This window comes from Ahaetulla prasina, chromosome 8 (genome assembly GCF_028640845.1).
Source record: "Ahaetulla prasina isolate Xishuangbanna chromosome 8, ASM2864084v1, whole genome shotgun sequence".
NCBI lineage: Eukaryota > Metazoa > Chordata > Lepidosauria > Squamata > Colubridae > Ahaetulla > Ahaetulla prasina.
In genome coordinates, this window is record NC_080546.1 from 45,837,250 (window position 1) to 45,857,735 (window position 20,486).

A 20,486-nucleotide genomic window follows, 5' to 3' on the forward strand; every position below is an offset into this window, starting at 1 on the left:
TAAGGTTAAAATTTTGGGGTTTTTGGGATGAAACTACAGAGTCAGGTAGTGCATTCCAGGCATTAACCACTCTGTTGCTGAAGTCATATTTTCTGCAATCAAGTTTGGTGCAGTTTAGAATAGAATAGATTTTTTTTTTTATTGGCCAAGTGTGATTGGACACACAAGGAATTTGTCTTGCTGCATATGCTCTCAGTGTACATAAAAGAAAAGATACGTTCATCAAGGTACAACATTTACAACACAATTGATGGTCAATATATCAATATAAATCATAAGGATTGCCAGCAACAAGTTATAGTCATACAGTCATAAGTGGAAAGAGATTGGTGATGGGAACTATGAAACGATTAATAGTAGTGCAGATTCAGTAAATAGTCTGACAGTGTTGAGGGAATTATTTGTTTAGCAGAGTGATGGCCTTCGGGAAAAAACTAGTTGTTCTGGTGTGCAGTGCTCTATAGCGTCGTTTTGAGGGTAGGAGTTGAAACAGTTTATGTCCAGGATGCGAGGGATCTGTAAATATTTTCACGGCCCTCTTCTTGATTCGTGCAGTATACAGGTCCTCAATGGAAGGCAGGTTGGTAGCAATTATTTTTTCTGCAGTTCTAATTATCCTCTGAAGTCTGTGTTTTTCTTGTTGGGTTGCAGAACCGAACCAGACAGTTATAGAGGTGCAAATGACAGACTCAATAATTCTTCTGTAGAACTGGATCAGCAGCTCCTTGGGCAGTTTGAGCTTACTGAGTTGGCGCAGAAAAAACATTCTTTGTTGTCCTTTTTTAATGATGTTTTTGATGTTAGCTGTCCATTTGAGATCTTGCGATATGATAGAACCCAGAAATTTGAAGGTTTCTACTGTTGATACTGTGTTGTCAAGTATTGTGAGAGGTGGAAGTATGGAAGGGTTTCTCCTAAAGTCTACCACCATTTCTACGCTTTTGAGTGTGTTCAGTTCCAGATTGTTTTGGTTGCACCACAAGGATAGTCGTTCGACCTCTTGTCTATATGCGGATTCGTCATTGTCTCGAATGAGACCAATCACTGTTGTGTCATCTGCGAACTTCAGTAGCTTAACAGATGGATCATTGGAGATGCAGTCATTGGTATACAGAGAGAAGAGAAGTGGGGAGAGCACACAGCCTTGGGGGGCCCCTGTGCTAATTGTACAGGTATTTGATGTGATCTTGCTTAGCTTCACCTGCTGCTTCCTGTTTGTTAGGAAGCTTGTGATCCACTTACAAGTCTGTAGCTGGTTTAGCTTAGTTAGAAGAATGTCTGGAATGATAGTATTGAATGCTGAACTAAAGTCTACAAAAAGGACCCTTGCATAGGTCTTTGGAGACAGGCTTCTTACAGCCTGAGCCACAGCGCGGCCCTAAACCTGCCCTAAACCTGGCACAAGCCTTGGGGAAAAGGCTTGTGCCACCCTGGCACAAGCCTTTTCCCCAAGGCTTGTGCCAGGTTTGGGGCCGCGGTGTGGCTCAGGCTGTAAGAAGCCTGTTATTAAACACAGCTGCTTGCAATTACTGCAGACTCGAGTCCCACCAGGCCCAAGGTTGACTCAGCCTTCCATCCTTTATAAGGTAGGTAAAATGAGGACCCAGATTGTTGGGGGGGGGCAATAAGTTGACTCTGTATATAAATATACAAATAGAATGAGACTATTGCCTTACACAGTGTAAGCCGCCCTGAGTCTTCGGAGAAGGGCGGGATATAAATGTAAATAATAAAAAAAAGTTTTAAAGTACAATTTCTTTGTGAGTTAGTTATTCACCTGACTTCAACAATTTGTTTCCTTAGTGCTTCTTCTTCCTGCTCAATCTTGTAGCCGCTGTGGCTTTGGTGCAGCTGATGGCGGCTGCATTCCTCCCACGCTGGAGATGTAGAACAAGGGAGAGCGGGTTCAGATGAAGACCAAGGCCCACCTCCTCTTCATCCTAGGCAGCGCATGGAGGAACAGAGAAGAAAGCAACGTGGATTGTGTGGTTTACGAGGGAGGAAAGGGACCTGATCCTCTTTCAGCTGCTGATAAAGTTTAAAAGTAGAGGCAAATGGGAGGGGCAGTTGTTGGGAACAAACATTGCATTTAACTGGTGTTTATTTGAATCCTGGTATCCTCCCAACTGGTTTGATTTACTGCTGTGCTACTTTACTTGTGGGATTCCTTATTTTGCTTGCCCTGCCGGATTAATTACCTTGTCTTGCCTTTGGATTTTTTGTTAGAAGTTTTCTGCTTACAATGTTTGGGACTGAAGTATTGCCAGCCAAAGACTATTACAGGTTGCTGGAAGAGCTCTCTCCAGGCCGGAGAGTTGAAAAGGACATTGGGGACACAGTTGGTGTTAATAAAGGGACTCATATCAGTTCTCTGGCTGTGTTGCCTTTGTGTCATGCTCCAGGTCATCACATTGGCCTCTGAGGTGGCTGTGCATTTGGTGGGCAAATTTGCCCTGCATACTCTCGCCAAGTGCCCCTTTCATTCGCATATGCGGCAGATGGCATCTTGGTAATGGCAGGATGCTCTTGGGTGCTGGCCTCTGCAGCTGGCACATGGTTGCCGTTTGCTTTCTTGCTCTGTGATTCTCCTTTTCTCTGTGCAATAGACCTCGTCCTTGCTACCATCGGATTCTTTATCCTGGTAGTGGCCCTTGTGTACGGTGGCTGTAGGTTTCATTGCCGCTGGGGCTGTGGCGAGCTTCTGGAGCGATTCGGCCACTCTGTTTGATGACTCCGTGGCCCTTGCTTCATCTAAGGTGGCCTGCAGAGTTAAGTTGGTTTTGGCTAGAAGCCTTTGTTGCAGGCAGAGGTCTTGTACCTGGCAGATGAGTTGATCTAAAAGGATATTGTTTAAGTCTCTAAACTCACAGTGAGCAGTGACTTTTCGAAGTGCTGCAATATATTGGTTTATGGACTCGCCATCTTTCTGCATTCGTACATCTCACGATCTTGGATGGGACTGGAGCGTAGTGAGTCTTCAGCACATTCTGAAGCACTTGCCATAGCACGGATTGCACTGTAGTTGTTTCGGACAGGATTCTGCTGTGTCGAACACATTGTGGCCTAAATGGCTGAGGAAGAGAACCCTTTTTCAGTTGTCCGATAACCCAAGGAGATAATTTGCTTCCATGAAGCATTTGAATCGGGTCATATACATGTCCCAGTGTTCTTTTGTAGGGTCAAAAGGTGTAGGTGGGTAGAAGGTAGACATGCTTGCCATTTTTCGCTTGTTCGAATTTGGCACACAAAATGGCCATTGTTCATCTTCCTCCACCTGGCTGAATGTCTTGTTGTCAGCTCTTTTCTTTGTCCTAGTTCTCCTTCACAATCCCACCCTTGTCACCAGTGTTAAGTTGGGTGAGTGAAGACTAGAGACAGGCTTCAGACAACAGCTCTTTATTCGGTAACTATCCACAATCCAGCAGCTTGCCTTTCTGACAGCTTGCCTTTATATAGGAAGCTGTCAGGGATTTCTACCAATCAGGTTTGAGTATTCTTCCCACTTAAACAACGGACCTGAGTGAAACCTTCAGGCTGTCAATATCTAACAGTCTGAAAGTAAATCAATTCAACAATTCAGTTTCCAAGTACCCAATCAGATTAACATTCAATATATTAGCCTAATAATAGTTTCCAACTTTCTATAATGATAGAAACAACAAAATTAAAATATTCTAATGCAGAATATACCATATTCTACCATAACAAACTTCAGATATTAAACACTTTCAATGTCACATTTCACAGAAATAGAAAGACCAAGGAAAGAAACTTCAGGGAGAACCTAATTTACAGTGGAACAATTAGCTGCAATCTAGACTGGCATCTATTTTTCTTTTACTAAATAGTAAATAGATTTCTTTTCAACTGAATCATTTTGTTTTTGTAGCGTATATTTACAAAGAACTTAACAGATACACCACTGCAACAAAAAATTATATCATTAGAAAAGCAGAAGCAGGAGGTAAGTTGAAACAATTTTTGTTGTACTTTGAACAAAATGATTAAGATTCTCAAAAACACAGTTTCTATACTATTTTATGGGTTTGTCTGCATGAAAGGAGAACTACACATGAAGAACAAGAATAAAACTTCATGGCAGGTCTCTTGATGATTCATTTCAATCAAAGAGGCTTATTTGTGGTTTGCCAGAAAAGCAAGCCAAGCAGATGCCTAGCCAAGCAAGCCATTGGTGTCCAGAAATGCACCTAGCAGTGCATTTCTGGACGCCAATGAAGATAATGTGCAATCCAACAGTTAAATTCGAGAATTCCTTTCAGAATCACCAAATTGTTTATACAATAGTTGCCAGATCTTGGGTGACTTCAGGTTACATTTTTCTACAAATGAGATGCTGAAGGGGTAATCAAATAATTCCTACAAGGAAAATGGAAGAAATTTAAATAGTCCTATGTAGATATATACAGAACTCTCTAAAATCCTGATGGGAAAAAAGTTACATGAATAAGAAATGGAATATGTAGACAAAGAAGAATGGTCTCCAGAAACTTTAGGAATTTAGCCTGTGTGTGAGGCTAAAGCACAGATTAAGTGAGGGTTTGCAAGAGATAGCAAAAACATTTTTTTATTAGATAAATAGAGGGGGGAAAAACCCCCAAAACCAGTGATAGGTCCATTGCAAGGAGAAAGTGATGAAAATGATAAAACAGAAGAATGAGATAGCAGAACTTCTTAACACCTACTATACTTGGTACCTGTCTTTTAGGAAACTGCTCAATCAAGCTTTCCCCAGGTATTTTGAGCTGCAACTCCCAGAATTCTCACTGGGAACTCTGCATGTTATAGAATAGGACAGCCAATTTTGTATAGCAGTTAAGATGTTGGGCCAGTAGTAAGTTCCATTTACCTTTGCTACTGGTTCGAAATTGGGAGCGCACGTGTGTGCACGCCCGCTTCACTCACATGCGGGGGTTCTGTCTACTGTTGACCTCACCCCATTCCTAAGAAGTATGTAAGGGGCGTGCATAAAAGAACCAGCATGCCTGCCGTCCCTGTCCTAATGTTCCCTTTAATTGTATTCATTTTATGTATTCAATTCATGCTTATACTTATATATATTATTTAATATGTATTCGACAAAATAAATAAAAATAAATAAATAAATAAATGTCCGGGTGAGTGGCCGCCATTATTGATTCGCCTGAACTGGGGCGAACCGGTAGAAACCCACCACTGTGCTGGCCTAAAAATTAGGAGACTGTTTCAGGCATGAAATCGAGCTGGATGACATTGGTCCAATCACTCTCTTTCAGCCCAACTGACAGTGTTGTAGGAAGGAGTATTAGGTATGTTCAGCCCTTGAGTTACTTTTAAAATAATAAAGTTGGGATTAAATCTCAGAAATAAATAAATATATCTGTAGACTGTCAGATTAGGAAGTATGATATAGGTAACTAAGTATATAAACTTATACTTCTCATTTTCCATGTGTTATTCACAGTTTTATGATTTGATAAACTCACAGTTATGTGACATTTTTCCCCATATAACTTTAGTGGCACACATTTTTACATTTTTTGCATGTAGGAAATTAAAGTTATGTTTAACTTTGTCCTATGCGTGGACTATTTCAAGCATGTGGCTAAAAATTAGATGTGAGCATAATATTACCACATTGTGTGTAACAGAAACACATTATATATGCAGCAAATACATATATTAATTAAAGCTGCTTGTTTGAAATTCCTGTTGGATATTTTTCCATCGGTAGTATAATAAGCATTCAGACATATTTTTGTAACATTCCCCCTTTTAAACACAAGTTTATTCTATTAATTTTCAGATCAAAATTATTAATAGAGACATTTTGCGTGCATTTCTTCAAAGATGTTTTATTTGCATGCATTATCTCTGATAGAAATAGAAAAATAAATAATAATTATGTTTCAATGTGCGCCTTATTCAGGAATAAGAAATTACTGGAGATTGATTTTTATTAAATATGCAACGAAGTCTTTTGCCTGTGAGACTAGCTCTGCATATTAAAATACACAGAGTAATTATAACATGACACCAATGAGCTGGAGAGAAGCTAATGCTATATTGTGAAATAACTTTCAGAAATGTAAAGGATCCTGCACATCTTGGAAATTCCCATAGGCAGTTTGAATTGAGAATTTAGTGCAGTAAATTTTGCTACAGCATATTGACTCATCTGCCAAGCTATTCTCTTGCCTGGCACTTACGTTCATTCATATTCATTCATTTCTGAATTACAGAATAGATTAAATATTCTTAAGAATACAATGTATTCAATGTAAACAGTCATGAATTGTACAGGTAGTCCTTGACTTGCAAGAGTTCATTTAGTGACTGTTCAAAGTTACAAAGGCACTGAAAAAGGTGACTTGCAGCATCCCCATAGTTATGTGATCAAAATTCAGATGCTTGGCAACTGACTCATAATTAGGATGATGCCGTGTCCTGTGGTCATGTGATCACCTTTTGTGACTTTTTGACAAGCAATGTCAATGGGGAAGCCACATTTGCTTAATAACCGTGTTACTGACTTAACAACTGCAGTGATTCACTTAATAACTGTGGCAAGAAATGGGGCAAAAGTCAGTGATGAAATGGTGCAAAAGTCACTTAACAACTGTCTCACTTAGTAATAGAAATTTTGGGCTTAATTGTAATGGTAAGTTGAGGACTACTGTATAAAGAAAAGGTGAGAAAGATAGAATCCATAAAGCTTTAAATGTTTGAGATATCCGTAGTTTAAAAACTACATATTTTCCCTATCTTCTCCAAAACTAAGCTGGTGATATTTATAGCTAACACCTAGACTAAATGTAAAATCTCAACATTGCCTACACTACTGCTATATACATACATACATACATACATACATACATACATACATACATACATACATGTGTGTGTATATATGTGTGTGTGTACATTTTATAGAAGAATTTTATGCCAATGATATTTAAAAAACTGCTTTGTATTTAATATAATAATGTAGAGGATTGTAAAACCCACAATAGCGTAGCAGTTTAAAGATTATATGGTAAAATAGTGTAACATTATTTAAAACTAATGTGAAAATATTGTATTAAGTATCACTTAATCATTTCAGCTTTTGTCAGTGAACTATCAATGGGATCAACATTTCAGACAAATGAAACAGTATTATGAAAAAAAGGTAAAACCAATAACAAAGATGCACTGTTGTTTCAAATATGATCTATTTTCTGCAATGAATAGTTATTTTTCCTTTAACTTCAATAGCAATAGCACTTAGACTTATATGCCACTTCACAGTGCTTTACAGCCCTCTCTAAGCGGTTTACAGAGTCAGCATATTGCCCTTAACAATCTAAAATAGTGTAATACCAAGCAGAAAAGAGAAAATAATATTGCAGAACAGATAAAGGCATAAGACTTAAAGCTAAATGAAAATTCCCAACTATTATTTTGATATAAAATATGCAGAAAAATCATTGGTTGTGAATATTCATAATTAATAGGGACAATGGGTAAGTACAAGTCTTGGATTGGGATCACAGAGACTCAGATACAGGCTCCCATTGTCCTTAGAGCTCGTGGAGTGATTTTAGGTCAGTCATATAATCTCTCAGACCCCCTGACTTTATCTAATATTTTCAAGAGAAACCTGACATTTCTGCGACATTTAATCCTTACAGAAAATAGAAATATACTGTACATGTAATAACAGTAACAATAATGTTTTCTTTTAAATTTCCTTTATTAGTAGCAGAAAAAATATACTTCTATTTCATCAGCCTGTTATAATTTCCTACATTCCAATCTTAGATTACGATACTTAAGTGTTCACTTTCTTTGAAACATCAAGGAATGGGAAATAATAAAAAAATATCACAGCAACTAGAGACTTTTGCACTACTTCCGTCAGAAGTTTGTCCTATGCTTTCCTCCTAAGTTTTCCTCCCACAGTATCTTAGATAATATATCTTCAGGCACCTTGGAGGAAAAAATATGTCATCTCTGCTACTGGCAAGAAAATAGCAAACAAACAAACAAAACATAAGCTGACAATGTAGGAATTGCTGAATATTTTTCGAATGGTGCCATGGGCATTGCTCAAATGAGCTTATAGTGAAGAGAGACTCACAAAGCCATGGGTTTCATTTCTAACCTTATATTAGAAATTTTAGTAAAGGGCCAAAAAATGGAAAATGATATTTGAGTAATTTAGTAACTTCAGTGTTAGCAACCTAAGCAAGTTTTCCATGTACTTTGCATATAACTTCTTAATAATCTTCATACATTTGACATTAGGGTATAATTTATACTGTAAACATCCAAGGACTGCAGTGGAGAGACAGTTTGTGGAGTTTTGTGACAGAAGATAAGTCATTTTGTCAGTTTTACATAAGCTTGTCTCTGTGATAATAGTTGATTACTATATTTTGATCTAGTTTCCTAGATCTTGACTAAAATACATTTTATTGCCAGTGGTTTCCTTTACGTTTTTGAGTGGACTGTTGTATTTTCCAATTGCTGCTTCTTGATGAAACATCTTAGAATAAAAGACTCATTTCTACAGTCACATTGTAGGGAAGATGAGTGGCACAAAAAACGAACAAATGTATGTGTGTGTATGTATGTATTTATGTATCTTACAACATAATTTTGTATCATGTTGCAGATCACGGAAATGAAAGAAAAACTGGAAACTGTGCAGAAGATTGTTAGGGATCTTGAACAAGAAAGATATAAAACACAGGAAGAGTGCAAAAGACTTGGAGACTTCCTGAGAAGCCAATTAGCGCAGGAAATGGTAGGAGAACTGGGTAGGAGAAATGGTAGGAGAACTGGCCAATGATTTTATTAGGCCTGGTTTCTACTGTTGATTGTTAGAGTGTTTGTATTTGTGCATCTTGCTTAGTTGAAAAGTGACTGAAATAGCAAAGAGTTACCTTTAACTTGGTGGCTATTGACAAAAGAAAACAAGATTTACATTTGTTGAGCTGTCATTCAGAAATATTTTCACAGTCATTCACTGTTCTCTTTAATTCAAGAAACCTGGTTTACTTTACTTTCTTTCTCATAAAATAGTTTTCAAGTAATGTAGGACCAACCAGATAAAGTTTTTATAGGCCTAGAATACAGTTGTCCGGCCCGTTAATGGAGTCCCCTTGTACAGTTTAGTTAAACATTTTTTAAAAGGAAGAGTTTAAAAAAAATCTGCAAAAATTTTTGTTTAGATCAGTATTTCTCAACCTTGGCAGTTTTAAGATGTGTTGACTCTAAGTCACAGAATTTCCCACTCAAGAATTGTGGAGATTGAAGTCCACATAGCCTAACATTAGGGGTGTCAAACTCCCAGCCTGCGGGCCGAATGCGTCACCCACAGGCCACACCCACCCCAGCTCCACGAATGGAGAAAGTGTCACGAAACGACATGTGATGGCAATGTGACGCGGTGAATTTGACACCCATGATGTAAGTGAAGAAGCAAAACATGCTGTATTTCTGTGGTCTGGAGGAGAATCAGTCTCTATAATATACTCAATTTACGTAAAGAGTTAGCTCTTTTAGATCCTGTTTATTTTTTATTTATAAAATTATCAACTGCTCAAATCTATCAGATTATAAGTACGGTAATATACTGACAATTGACCTTATAAAATATAGTAACAACAGAATCAATCAACTGATCCCTTGATTTTATTGTTTTGCCCATCTACCATAACAAATATGATCAAACCTATACAAAAGTAGCTTAATGAAACCTATACAAAAGTACCTTAATGAAATATATTACAATTACAAAAACCAATGAAAATATTAACATGTGTTATTACAGAAAATAAAATATCAGAAAATATTAGAAATTTTTGATAAAATAGTTTCTCTCTTTAGCTGCAGTCAGTGAAAATTGTGCTAATATCTAATCAGTGTCTCCTTGTCTAAATTCATTAGTTATTCAATTTTATTTGAATCAGGCCCTTTTCTTACCAAGAGGGGTTCTGGAAACTTTACACACTGTGAAGTACAAATGGAACAGTAATGGGTAAAATCTCCTATAATTTTCTTGGAGCAAAGGCAGAGCATACTGTATATTAGATGGGATTTTGAGAAATCTGAGAAAATGTTATTTTCAGGAACCGTGATCTTGTAAAAGCCTCTCTCACTCGTATTGCACAGTAACACAGCTCAGTTAATATTTGCATTAGATTTTGTTTTTATTAAGTGCATGCCAAGAAGCAATTTTATTTTGTGATCATTTAAGCAAATTTCTTTGGACAAAGACATTTAGCACTCTGTTTTCAAATAATAGTTTATTATTTTGATTATTTAAATTTAAAAAGAATTCTGGAGAAAAACCAAAGATAGATAGACAGATGATAGATAGATAGATAGATAGATAGATATGCCACACACACACACACACACACACACACACACACACACACACACACACACACACACACACACACACACACCCCATATGTAGGTCTTGGCATATTTGGATCTTTTCCATGTAAGGTTTCCCGTGTAAGGACCGTGTAAGTATATATATGGTAAATCTGTTGGTGTAAAAAGAAGCATAGAAAATCTTTTGCTCCTGAAAGCTTTGGTTTGATGTTTCTTTAGAGATTATAGTCCACAAGAGGGTAAATATAATAAAATATACTGTAAAATTCATATAAATCCTGGCTGTTTCATCTTCCATATCCCCACTATCATAATAGCAATGAGTTATGGTGTTTCTAGGGAAATTTGTATTTACTATGAATCTGCTTGTATCACATGGGTATGACTATTAGGCAGAGAAAATTTCAGGCTATTCATCTGCTGAATTCTTAAAGATAAGAAATGGTCTGGTAACAACAACACATAACAAATGCATCTAGTTATCCAGCTAAAAAACTCAGGAGATAATAAATCTTATTCCACAGATCATTGAGAATATTTGATAGTGAAATGTAATCTCAAAAAACAATTTCCTATTTTTCATGTTCTAAAAATTATTAAACAATATTATTTTACATCAGACACTTGGATTCTCAAAGAGCAAAATTACTCACTATTATGGCATCTGGAACACAGTGGAAATTAATTCCAATAAATTAGTTTCAATAAAGTGGATTTTGAACCAATTGAAAATATTTTTTCTTGCTCTTCTGCCAACTTAAAGAAGTTTCTGTACAACAACAAAACATGCAATCCATTCTTGATTGCCTAAATAGGATTTCAGCAGAGCTGACAAGCTGGCTCTAAGTCTACTAATTCTAAGTAATGTTTATTGAAGAAATAAGTGAACACCATTCTTTATGCATTTTAGGAAGAGACTATTATCACATGGTCTTACATGCAATTTTTCTTCTTGGCCTAGCAAACAACTATCTTTCTGTGGGCTGGTCTGACTTCATATGTCATTTGTTTTTGTAGTGGTCAAATTTACCATTTGTCTTGTTTTTGTACATTGTAAGAATCTCCAATATCATATTTGTTACAAGAAATCCTTTGAGTTCCAAATTGATAATTTAGGCCAGTGTTTCTCAGCCTTGCCGACTTTAAGATATGGGAACTTCAACTAATGGTGAGTTGCTACTGGTTCACCCCGCATCAGGCGAACTGGTAGCGGCGGTGGCTCCGCCTACCCACCTGGATGTCTCTGCACATGCAAGCGAACCGGTACCAATGGGATTTAAATCCCACTACTGACTTCAAGACATGCTGGGGGAATGAAGAATTCTGGGAATTGAAGTCCCCAAATCCTAAAATTGGCAAAGATTGAGGAACACTGCTTTAGACCTTCTTAGGAAAAAATGATCGAAACCTACCCCAAAAATATAAGGTTGTCCAGAAAGAGTTCTGAGGAACCAGAGAGGTAGAGAGCAGCCTTATCGGATGGCTTCTAGTGAATTTCTCTATCTCTATGCACAAGATAGTGACTATTTTGCAAGGTTGGCTTAAATAACTCCTTAAAATTTGAGGTGGGCAAAAAGTCCTCAAAACTGCTTGCTGTTCTGCACTAAGTCTGGCCTAATTCATCATTCACATGTTGAATCCTCGATACAAAATAATTGCTTCTTAACACAGATTAGCTAGCAAGTCAGAGAGAAAGCTAAATTATTTTTCTTGACAAATGTCAGAAGAAATGATTTGTATGAAGGAATATTTGATAGAATGTGTTTGGGGTTGTTTTGGGCTGTTCCAGAGAAAAGAAAGACTGACTGTAAGAATAACTTTCAGTCTCCTGATTTCCAGGAAAGGAGATGTCATATGCATATATCAAATAAATTCATCAGGTAAAATAAACTATCGCTCTAAATCATTCAGCCGTGTTCCCATGAGGCTCAAATAGCACTATTTGTACTCTGAAATAAAAATGATGGAAGATTGGGGAGACCTTAGGACTTTTATTAATACAAAATACATTTCAAAAATACCACTCAGGAAAATCCCTTCCTCTGAAACAATCCAGTGGATTACATGTACTCAGTGGACATAGAAGGGTGATTGGTTACTAAATAGAAAAAAGGTATGGGGTGTGGGGTGGAGAACAGGTGGATTCTACTTACCTTTACTACCAGTTCGCAATGGTGTGCAGATCACCAAATATAGCGTCAGGGTGGGTGGGTGGAGCCTCCCACCATTTTTACTACCAGTTCTCAAGAACCGGACAGAACCGGGAGAAGGTAAAGACACTATTATTTTGTACACCTAATATTTTGTACACACTGTACACCTAACATTTAGTTATAGATCCCCTTTATTTTCCTTTTTATTAGTCACTTTTTTGAGATTGAAGACTGATATCAGTTATATAAAAATAACACCAAGATTGATTTTCCCTAAGCTATATTTCTTCACTTATATTGCACTGTTTATGGCATGTATGGGCCACAGAGAGTCCAAGAAGAAATAAACAGAGTTTTGTCACTCTTTACCGTTTCAAGGATATGCTATGCATCAGTTTTATGTTGTTTTGTTTCTGAAATGTTCGGCATCAAATGTATATAATAATCTGTTAGGGAAAGGGGGCAGATTTAATTATCTGTAGTTTATCAATGTATTTATATATTTTTCGTTCCAGAAAGACAAGAACACACTGAAGAAAGAGAACAGGTTTTTGAAACAGGAAACTACCCTTACAAGCACAAAGAATATACTTTATAAATGTGAAATAAATCGACTCAACAAGGTAGGATTCTTCTTGTTTTAGTATTCGTATATCTATGTTAAAAATCATACTTATGTATGTTTCTTACATACTGGGTAATATTTCATTGTAGATTATATGGATTACCATGTCTGCACACAGACTAATCATGCTATTTTCATTCATGGTAAGAAAAAATAAAAAAATATAAAGGAATAAGGAAAAGAAAACATAATTAAATCTAGTGGTACTGCACCTGCTGTACTTTTCTCCTGCCAGCTCCCTGATAAACCAGACAGATAGGGAACACAACTAAGGTAAAGGTAAAGGTAAAGGTAATGGTAAAGATTCTCCTCGCACATATGTGCTAGTCATTCCCGACTCTAGGGGGTGATGTTCATCTCTGTTTCAAAGCTGAAGAGCCAGCGCTGTCTGAAGATGTCTCTGTGGTCATTTGGCCAGCATGACTAAATGCCAAAGGTGCACGGAAGGCTGTTACCTTCGCACCAAAGGTGGTCCCTATTTTTATACTTGCATTTTTTACGTGCTTTCGAACTGCTAGGTTGGCGGAAACTGGGACAAGTAACGGAACTCACTCTGTTACAGGGCAGTAGGGATTCGAACCACTGAACTGCCGACCTTTCGGTCAACAAGCTCAGCATCTTAACCACTAAGCCATTGCGTCCCTTTCAGGGAACACAACTAGATGAGCTAATTTTCTATCTTTTTGTAAGGCAAATTAACAGAATTTTGCAACTTTGAAGGAACAAACCCTCGACACCAGTTTTGAATAATTAGATGGGGTCCTTCTCTGACAGTTGAGATTGGGAGCTCCTCCTTCTCTTATCTGATTATTTGCTAGGCAGCATTTCTTCCCCTTGTTCCTCAAGATCATTTCCACAAACCATTACATCCAACTCATTATTCTCCGATGAACCAGGAAGGAATCTCTCTGTTCTGCTTCTGAATATTATTTTGTTTTTTTAGGAGTTAAACTCCTCCTTTGTATAGGTAATTAGTCTTGCATATTTCCATCACGGTCAGCTGCCTTACTCTCTATCTAGCATAGAATGCAGCAGGTATTTTAATATGTGAATCTTTGGGCATGAACAGCTAGAAGCCAATAGCTATCTGGATGTTACAGATATATAGCATTGCGAGTAAATAAATATATTTCCATCAGGAAGGCAACAAAAACCAATAATGTCTTGTTTAAATTAAAATATGTTTCCTGCTTAACCTCACACATATTTCCTGTGGAAATCTATTTCTTAAAAAAGGGTTATAAGCTTAAAGCTAAGAAACAGAGATCAGAAAATTACCAAAAAAAGGAAGTTGTTAGATTTGGTTCACTATAAATTTGTAAAGATGTGTAGATGGAGAAACAAAATGAGATTTTAAGAAATCAAAAAGTATAATTAAAATTCTTATTTATAATCTAAGGATATTTGTGACCAAGTATATAGATCAGGAAGCTCAAAGAACAACAAATATGCCAGCAATAGTTTAATTTGTAGAAAATAAATACCACTAGTTTGTTTTGTGATTCTGTATTTGGGAGAACAATGTTTATCTTTACATTTTTTTGTATTCAAATGTATTTGTGGATATTGTGCATGATTATGAGCCCTCAAATCTTTTTTATCTGAATGATGAAATTCGTTTATAATTAATAGTGTATTATAAACTATTATCTAAAAACTAAAATAAGTTATTTTAAAATTAAGTGCAAGAACTAGACCATCTGCCACAATGTGGTTTGACGGAGTTTACATATTGGGCTAAGATGATGCATGCCATCAGTTGGTTGGCATGCAGATAATATTAAACAAAAATCATACAAATGCCATTATAATTTAACATGTGAACCCAGGCAGTTACAAAGTTTTCTTAAACAAACAATTGTCTACATGGACTATCTCGTATTCTCTGATAAAATAAATTGACACACAATTGAAAGTGATAAAACAAAGCAAAAAAAAAAAAATAGCAGGCAAAACACACCAAAGGCACAGAATATTCCAGAGCTATGGGTAATAATACTATGAGTACGAAAAATGGTATTTAATTGCTCATTTAAATCTATTATGTGGTAGCAGAACAGAGATAAAATTAGTATACCCAGATGATCTATCCTCTTTTCTGCACTATAAAGGAAACAATTTAGTGGAAATGGATGACGTCTCCAACATTTGCTAGAAAAATGGGAAAATTAAATGGATACTAAATGTTTTGGTTAGATAAATGTTTGTTTAATAATGGTTTCTGCAAGAACCTGAAATTGGTACTATAAAGTAAATAAGGTAACTAGCGTAGTAATAGTACAATCCCTGGTTTTTCTATTCGTTTACATCCTATAAAATCCCATTTCAGCTTCAGGTGTATATAATAAAGATTTCAGGCCATATTTTAGATAATGGCTCCACTGAATATAATTTGGCACTGAATTAGGAAATAGCAATAGTTTTCATTGAATATAATTCTACCTCCAAGAATATATATAGTTGAATTGTACATTTGAAGCAGTATACTTATTTAAAATGGGAAAAGGGAGAAATGGAGTTGCAAAAATCAAACCAAAACTATTATTATTTTGAAAAAAATGAGAGTAGATAATATTTGGATAAAATAGCATCACATAAAGAATGCAAATCCATTATCATTACTCTAGGACCTATAGTAATGACAATGGATTTGCATTCTTTACGTGACACTATTTTATCCAAATATTATCTATTCTCATTTTTTTGTTTGATTCATAGTTTTGGTTTGATTTTTGCAACTCTATAAATTACCTAGAGTCTAGGTGATTCTAACAAATATAGAAGAAAAGTCACACCATATCTTGTATACATTAACTGTTCTGACCTAGGCTTCCTTAGAAAGTATAAAACACAATCTTAGTCCCGCAAAACCTCTTTTATTTATACGACTGTAAATTACTTTCATTTACAGTCCACAAGGCTTGATAAACAGTCTTTCAGAGGAAGGTTATCGACACCCAGCTATCTCACATGCAACACTACCAGAGAGCTAATTTCCAGATGCAGGGCAAGGCCAAACTTGGTACAGAATCACAAACAAAACTTTCAAATCTTGAATTGGCCAAATGAACTAATTGCTTCCTGCAAAAGCTCATGTCCCATTCACTCTTCTTTTATGTCTTATGGAAGGGGCCAATCATCTCCAAGCTTATTCCCAAGTCGACCCTTTTTCTTAATTGTTCTTGTCATCTGGCAGCTCTGTGCATGCGCACACTGAGAACAGGCTCTCGCTGTTCTTCTGCTTTGCTGCTTTTAAACTCCAGAGACTGCACATAACTATCAGATGGCCTTGGTCCCCTCTCTGCCTCCGATACAGAGCCCTCGTCCAAGCTTTTCCCAGCCTCCAGGACTGGCCCAAGTTCCTCCCCAACCTCTTCACTGTTTGACTCTGCTGCCAGCTCTGCTGGCCGCTGGTGGGCCACAACACTGTTATAAAAAATGAGTTGATATTTGGATATTGGATTAGTTGGGGAAAATATATATATGTCTCTTATTGTTCTTTGTTTGCCTTTTGCCTTTGGGGGTTAAGTCCCTTTTGGATATCTTGAAACACCAAAATGCATCCTCTCAGAGTTCTCATGTTGAGGCATTGGATAGGAATTGCAACCAAGAAGAAATGGGAATGCAAATCGAACTTCTCAAGGAACAGGTATGAGTGGACAGAATATAATTCTTTGCAACATTCAGTTAATTCTGAAAATTGTGAAAGCAGCAGCATCTACGGTGCTCAGAGGTTACCATGACCACAAGGTTAAAACCTGTACACACATTTAAAGTAGGCAGAACATGTTTGAAGATCTTTGTACTGAAAAAAATTGAAAGTCATGTTCGTTTTATATTTTTTATGGTGTTTTTGGTCACTTTTTAACTTGTTCTGTTATTTCCCTCCCCATTTCCCTGTCCTGTTACTTTGTTTTTTTATGTTCATGAAATAGAACATAAAATAGATTTGTAAAACAGATTTTTATGTGAACTCATGTATTTTGCATGTAAATATTTTTCTATATGACATTTATACCCTATAGACAGAAGTAAACAAATTTGCATTTTTGTGCTTCTTTTAATTAATAATGTGCATAGAGAGCTTCACATTAAATAATGCCAATTGTAGGTTCAGATTTATGAAGAAGACTTCAAAAAGGAAAGATCCGATAGAGAGAGACTCAGTGAAGAGAAAGAACTTCTGCAAAAACTTAATGAGCAATCGCAGTCCCAGCTGAAGAAATTAACATCTCAGGTATGTCTCAAAACATACCCAAAGCACGTACTTTATTCTTAATTCCTCACTTCCAGTGTAACCCAAGAAATAACTGACATAATATGTTATATGAGATCCTCAGCTTGGATGAAATCATTCCAGACACAACTGCAAGGGGATCAGGTACCACAAATGGTATTGCACCAGTATGATTCAAGCTCTGTGCCTTTTTTGCATGCATCAGGACATTGCATACGTTTACAGAAGGGTAGAGCTTGTGCCGTGACGGTACAACACTGCTTCTGTCTAAAGCTGTGATATCGATAGAACATGAAATATAATAAATACTTATATTTCAAGTAGGTGAGTAAGTGAGATGACTTGTGATTATTACACTGTCTCCTTAAATATTCTGTAAATAACATAAAATGCTCTTTTCTCCTACCTCTTCTTTATGGATTCCAGAACATAGGAAAAAGAAGCAAAAGAAATAATAATGGCTTAGTAATGTCTCCTATTGCCAGATTTACACTTTATACCCATGTTGCAATCTCTGGAAGCTAATGCAGCATACCCAAAAATAATTGTGTATAGGATCTCAACCACAAGAAACCTGGTGAAAAAAATAATGCACCTGTATTTGGAACCTAAATCTAAATGTGAGATCACCAGTAATTTTTTTCAGTAGAATTGTAACTATTTTACTAAACCTTTAGACCAGTTTTCCCAACGTAATGCCTTCCAGATACATTGCATTCTCTGGCTTGTGAGATAGGAAGGTGAACATAACATAGAGTGGGTGAAGTCTGCCAAATCACAGCACAATAGTAGCATTGGTGCCAACAAAAAAAGTTATTATGTACCTATCTCTAAGTTCTTGGAATACCAGCTTCTACCTTGGTCAGGACCTGTCACTTCTGATCAGCCAGTTTACAGTTCTTCTAAAGCAGGGGTGTCAACCTCAGAACCCGCAGGCCGAATCTGGCCCACGGGGTGCTTAGATCTGGCTTGCGGGGCCACCCTGGAAACAGCAAGGGACTGGTCCGCGGTGCCTCTGCCAGGGAAAATGGAGCTCTGTTTTTGAGGTTGTTGCAGCTGGAAACGGAGCTTGGGAGCCCATTTTGCTGGCAGGTGCCCCGACACATCAAGCTGTCCATGCCCACCCTGGCCACACCTACCCCCCCCAAGGTCCAAGGTCCAACATCCAGCCTTGATGCAGTCCTTTATGAAATCGAATTTGACATCACTGCTCTAAAGAAACAAAGGAAGGAATGAAAAAAATGGCAATGGGCCATATTCTGTATCAATAAAACAGTTCATAAATGCAAATGATTTATGCACTCTATAGTGTATCAGAGAAATGAGTTCAGTCAATAACACAGGATAATCTGTACCTAAGACATCCTTGACAGGAATTTGTTCAACAGTTTCTTGACAATCATTGATAAATGAGGTTTGCATGACGCTTCTGAGTATTATGTGATATTATATTGCATTTAGAACATAAAACATGAATCATAGGGCTGGTAAGGACCTCAGTAACCTTCTAGTCCAATCTTCTGCTCAAACCAGGAAGGAGCCTTCTACTATGCCAGTCAAAAGTTTAGTAGCTTTTCACCTTATATCTAACCTAAGCTAGCCTGTTTAGTTTATGGAAATAAACTGCTCTTGATGGAGAGATTTATTCGTAAGAAGCAATATATCTTTTGTCAAACATTACACAATTTTATTCATCAGTGTCAGTTTTTTTAAAACTTTGGAATACAGTAAAAACAATCAAATTTCTGAGTTATTAAGTGATGCAGCAAAAGGGCCACTAGAGGGCGGAGGAGGTCCTCCTTTCAACAATTCTAAAATTTGCTTTTAAATAACTGCTTGATCTTGTCAGATATTCCTTTTCATGAAGGCTTGTAGGTACACAACTAATACTTGCTTCCTTATTGGATGCACTGTTACTCTGAAACCCAGCAAGGTACTGACAAACACATATTTAGACAAGGCTGTTAAGTTCGGGCAATGAAGAGGCAGGAGACCAATGAGTGGCAACAGCTCTTTAGTTTATTGTGACCCAGCAAAACACAACCGGCAAAAACCCCTCTTTAAATACTCTTTTGGTTGAGGCTTCAACCAATCAGCAACGTGCAATTTTCCCGCCCAAAATTCCCTCTCAAAGTTCAAAATACATTACACTCCTTCCCTCCCAGAACGCTTTGTACCTCTATTTACATAATATTTACATGCTATCTCTCTACGTAGTCACGCAGGTAGACAGGGCGTCTCCTAACTCTTTCTGACCTGCGCAGTTCATTCTCTGGGAGAGTCGAGCTGGTCGGAGGGACTGTTTGTTCCTCCCAGCTCCTCCTCTAGGCCGTCCGGCCCTGGATTATTGGCTGAATCGTTCCTGTTGCCTTCAGGAGGAACCGGTTGGCGTCGCTGGACTTCATCGGAATCAGATAAGTCCTCCGCTCGCCTCGGGTTTGAGTCAGCTGCAGATTCAAACAATTGGTAGTCAGGGCCTGGTTGTTTGGTTTCTAGTTTGTTTGGTATACGTTTTCTTAACTGGTCTATGTGGCGTTTCCATACCCGGCCGTCCTCCATGTCTACTACGTATGATTTGGGTCCGGTTATGCCCAGAATTTCCCCTTTTAACCATGTTGGGCCCTCGCTATAGTTGTGTGCCCATACTAGGTCACCCACTGTCATTTCCCTGGTTTTTCCTTGAATACCCTTGTACCCGTCTGGGGTATAAGTTGGGTTTAGTCGGTCTAGCGGGCACGTGAGTTTCCTGCCCATTAAAAATTCTTCTGGGCTGCGGCCAGTTGTTACACAAGGGGTCCTATGTTGGACGGCCAGGAAAGTGTCTATTTTCGTTTGCCAGTCGCCTGGACTTATCCTAGATAGCGCTTCCTTGGTGCTCCAAACGAAACGTTCTGCAAGTCCGTTCATCGCCGGGTGGAAAGGCGCCGAGAGGACATGTCTGATGCCCTCTCCCGCTAGATATCCCTCAAACTGATTTGCCGTGAATTGCGGGCCGTTGTCAGAGACTAGGGTGTCGGGCAGGCCGTGTGTTACAAATAGATGCCTTAGGACTGTGATTACTGCTTCGGCTGTTGTGCTTTTC

General features: G+C 37.5%; 1 protein-coding gene across 1 annotated transcript in view; it reads left to right on the forward strand.

Annotated features, from left to right (window-relative positions):
• Positions 1–20,486, forward strand: part of TNIP3 (TNFAIP3 interacting protein 3) — a 62,862-nt gene that overhangs the window by 36,695 nt on the left and 5,681 nt on the right. Inside the window, exons 5-10 of the mRNA XM_058193799.1 lie at positions 3,890–3,964; positions 7,103–7,168; positions 8,657–8,788; positions 13,058–13,165; positions 16,697–16,816; positions 17,279–17,404. Of these exons, the coding sequence (XP_058049782.1) occupies positions 3,890–3,964; positions 7,103–7,168; positions 8,657–8,788; positions 13,058–13,165; positions 16,697–16,816; positions 17,279–17,404 (627 nt within the window). The remainder of the gene's footprint in view (positions 1–3,889; positions 3,965–7,102; positions 7,169–8,656; positions 8,789–13,057; positions 13,166–16,696; positions 16,817–17,278; positions 17,405–20,486) is intronic.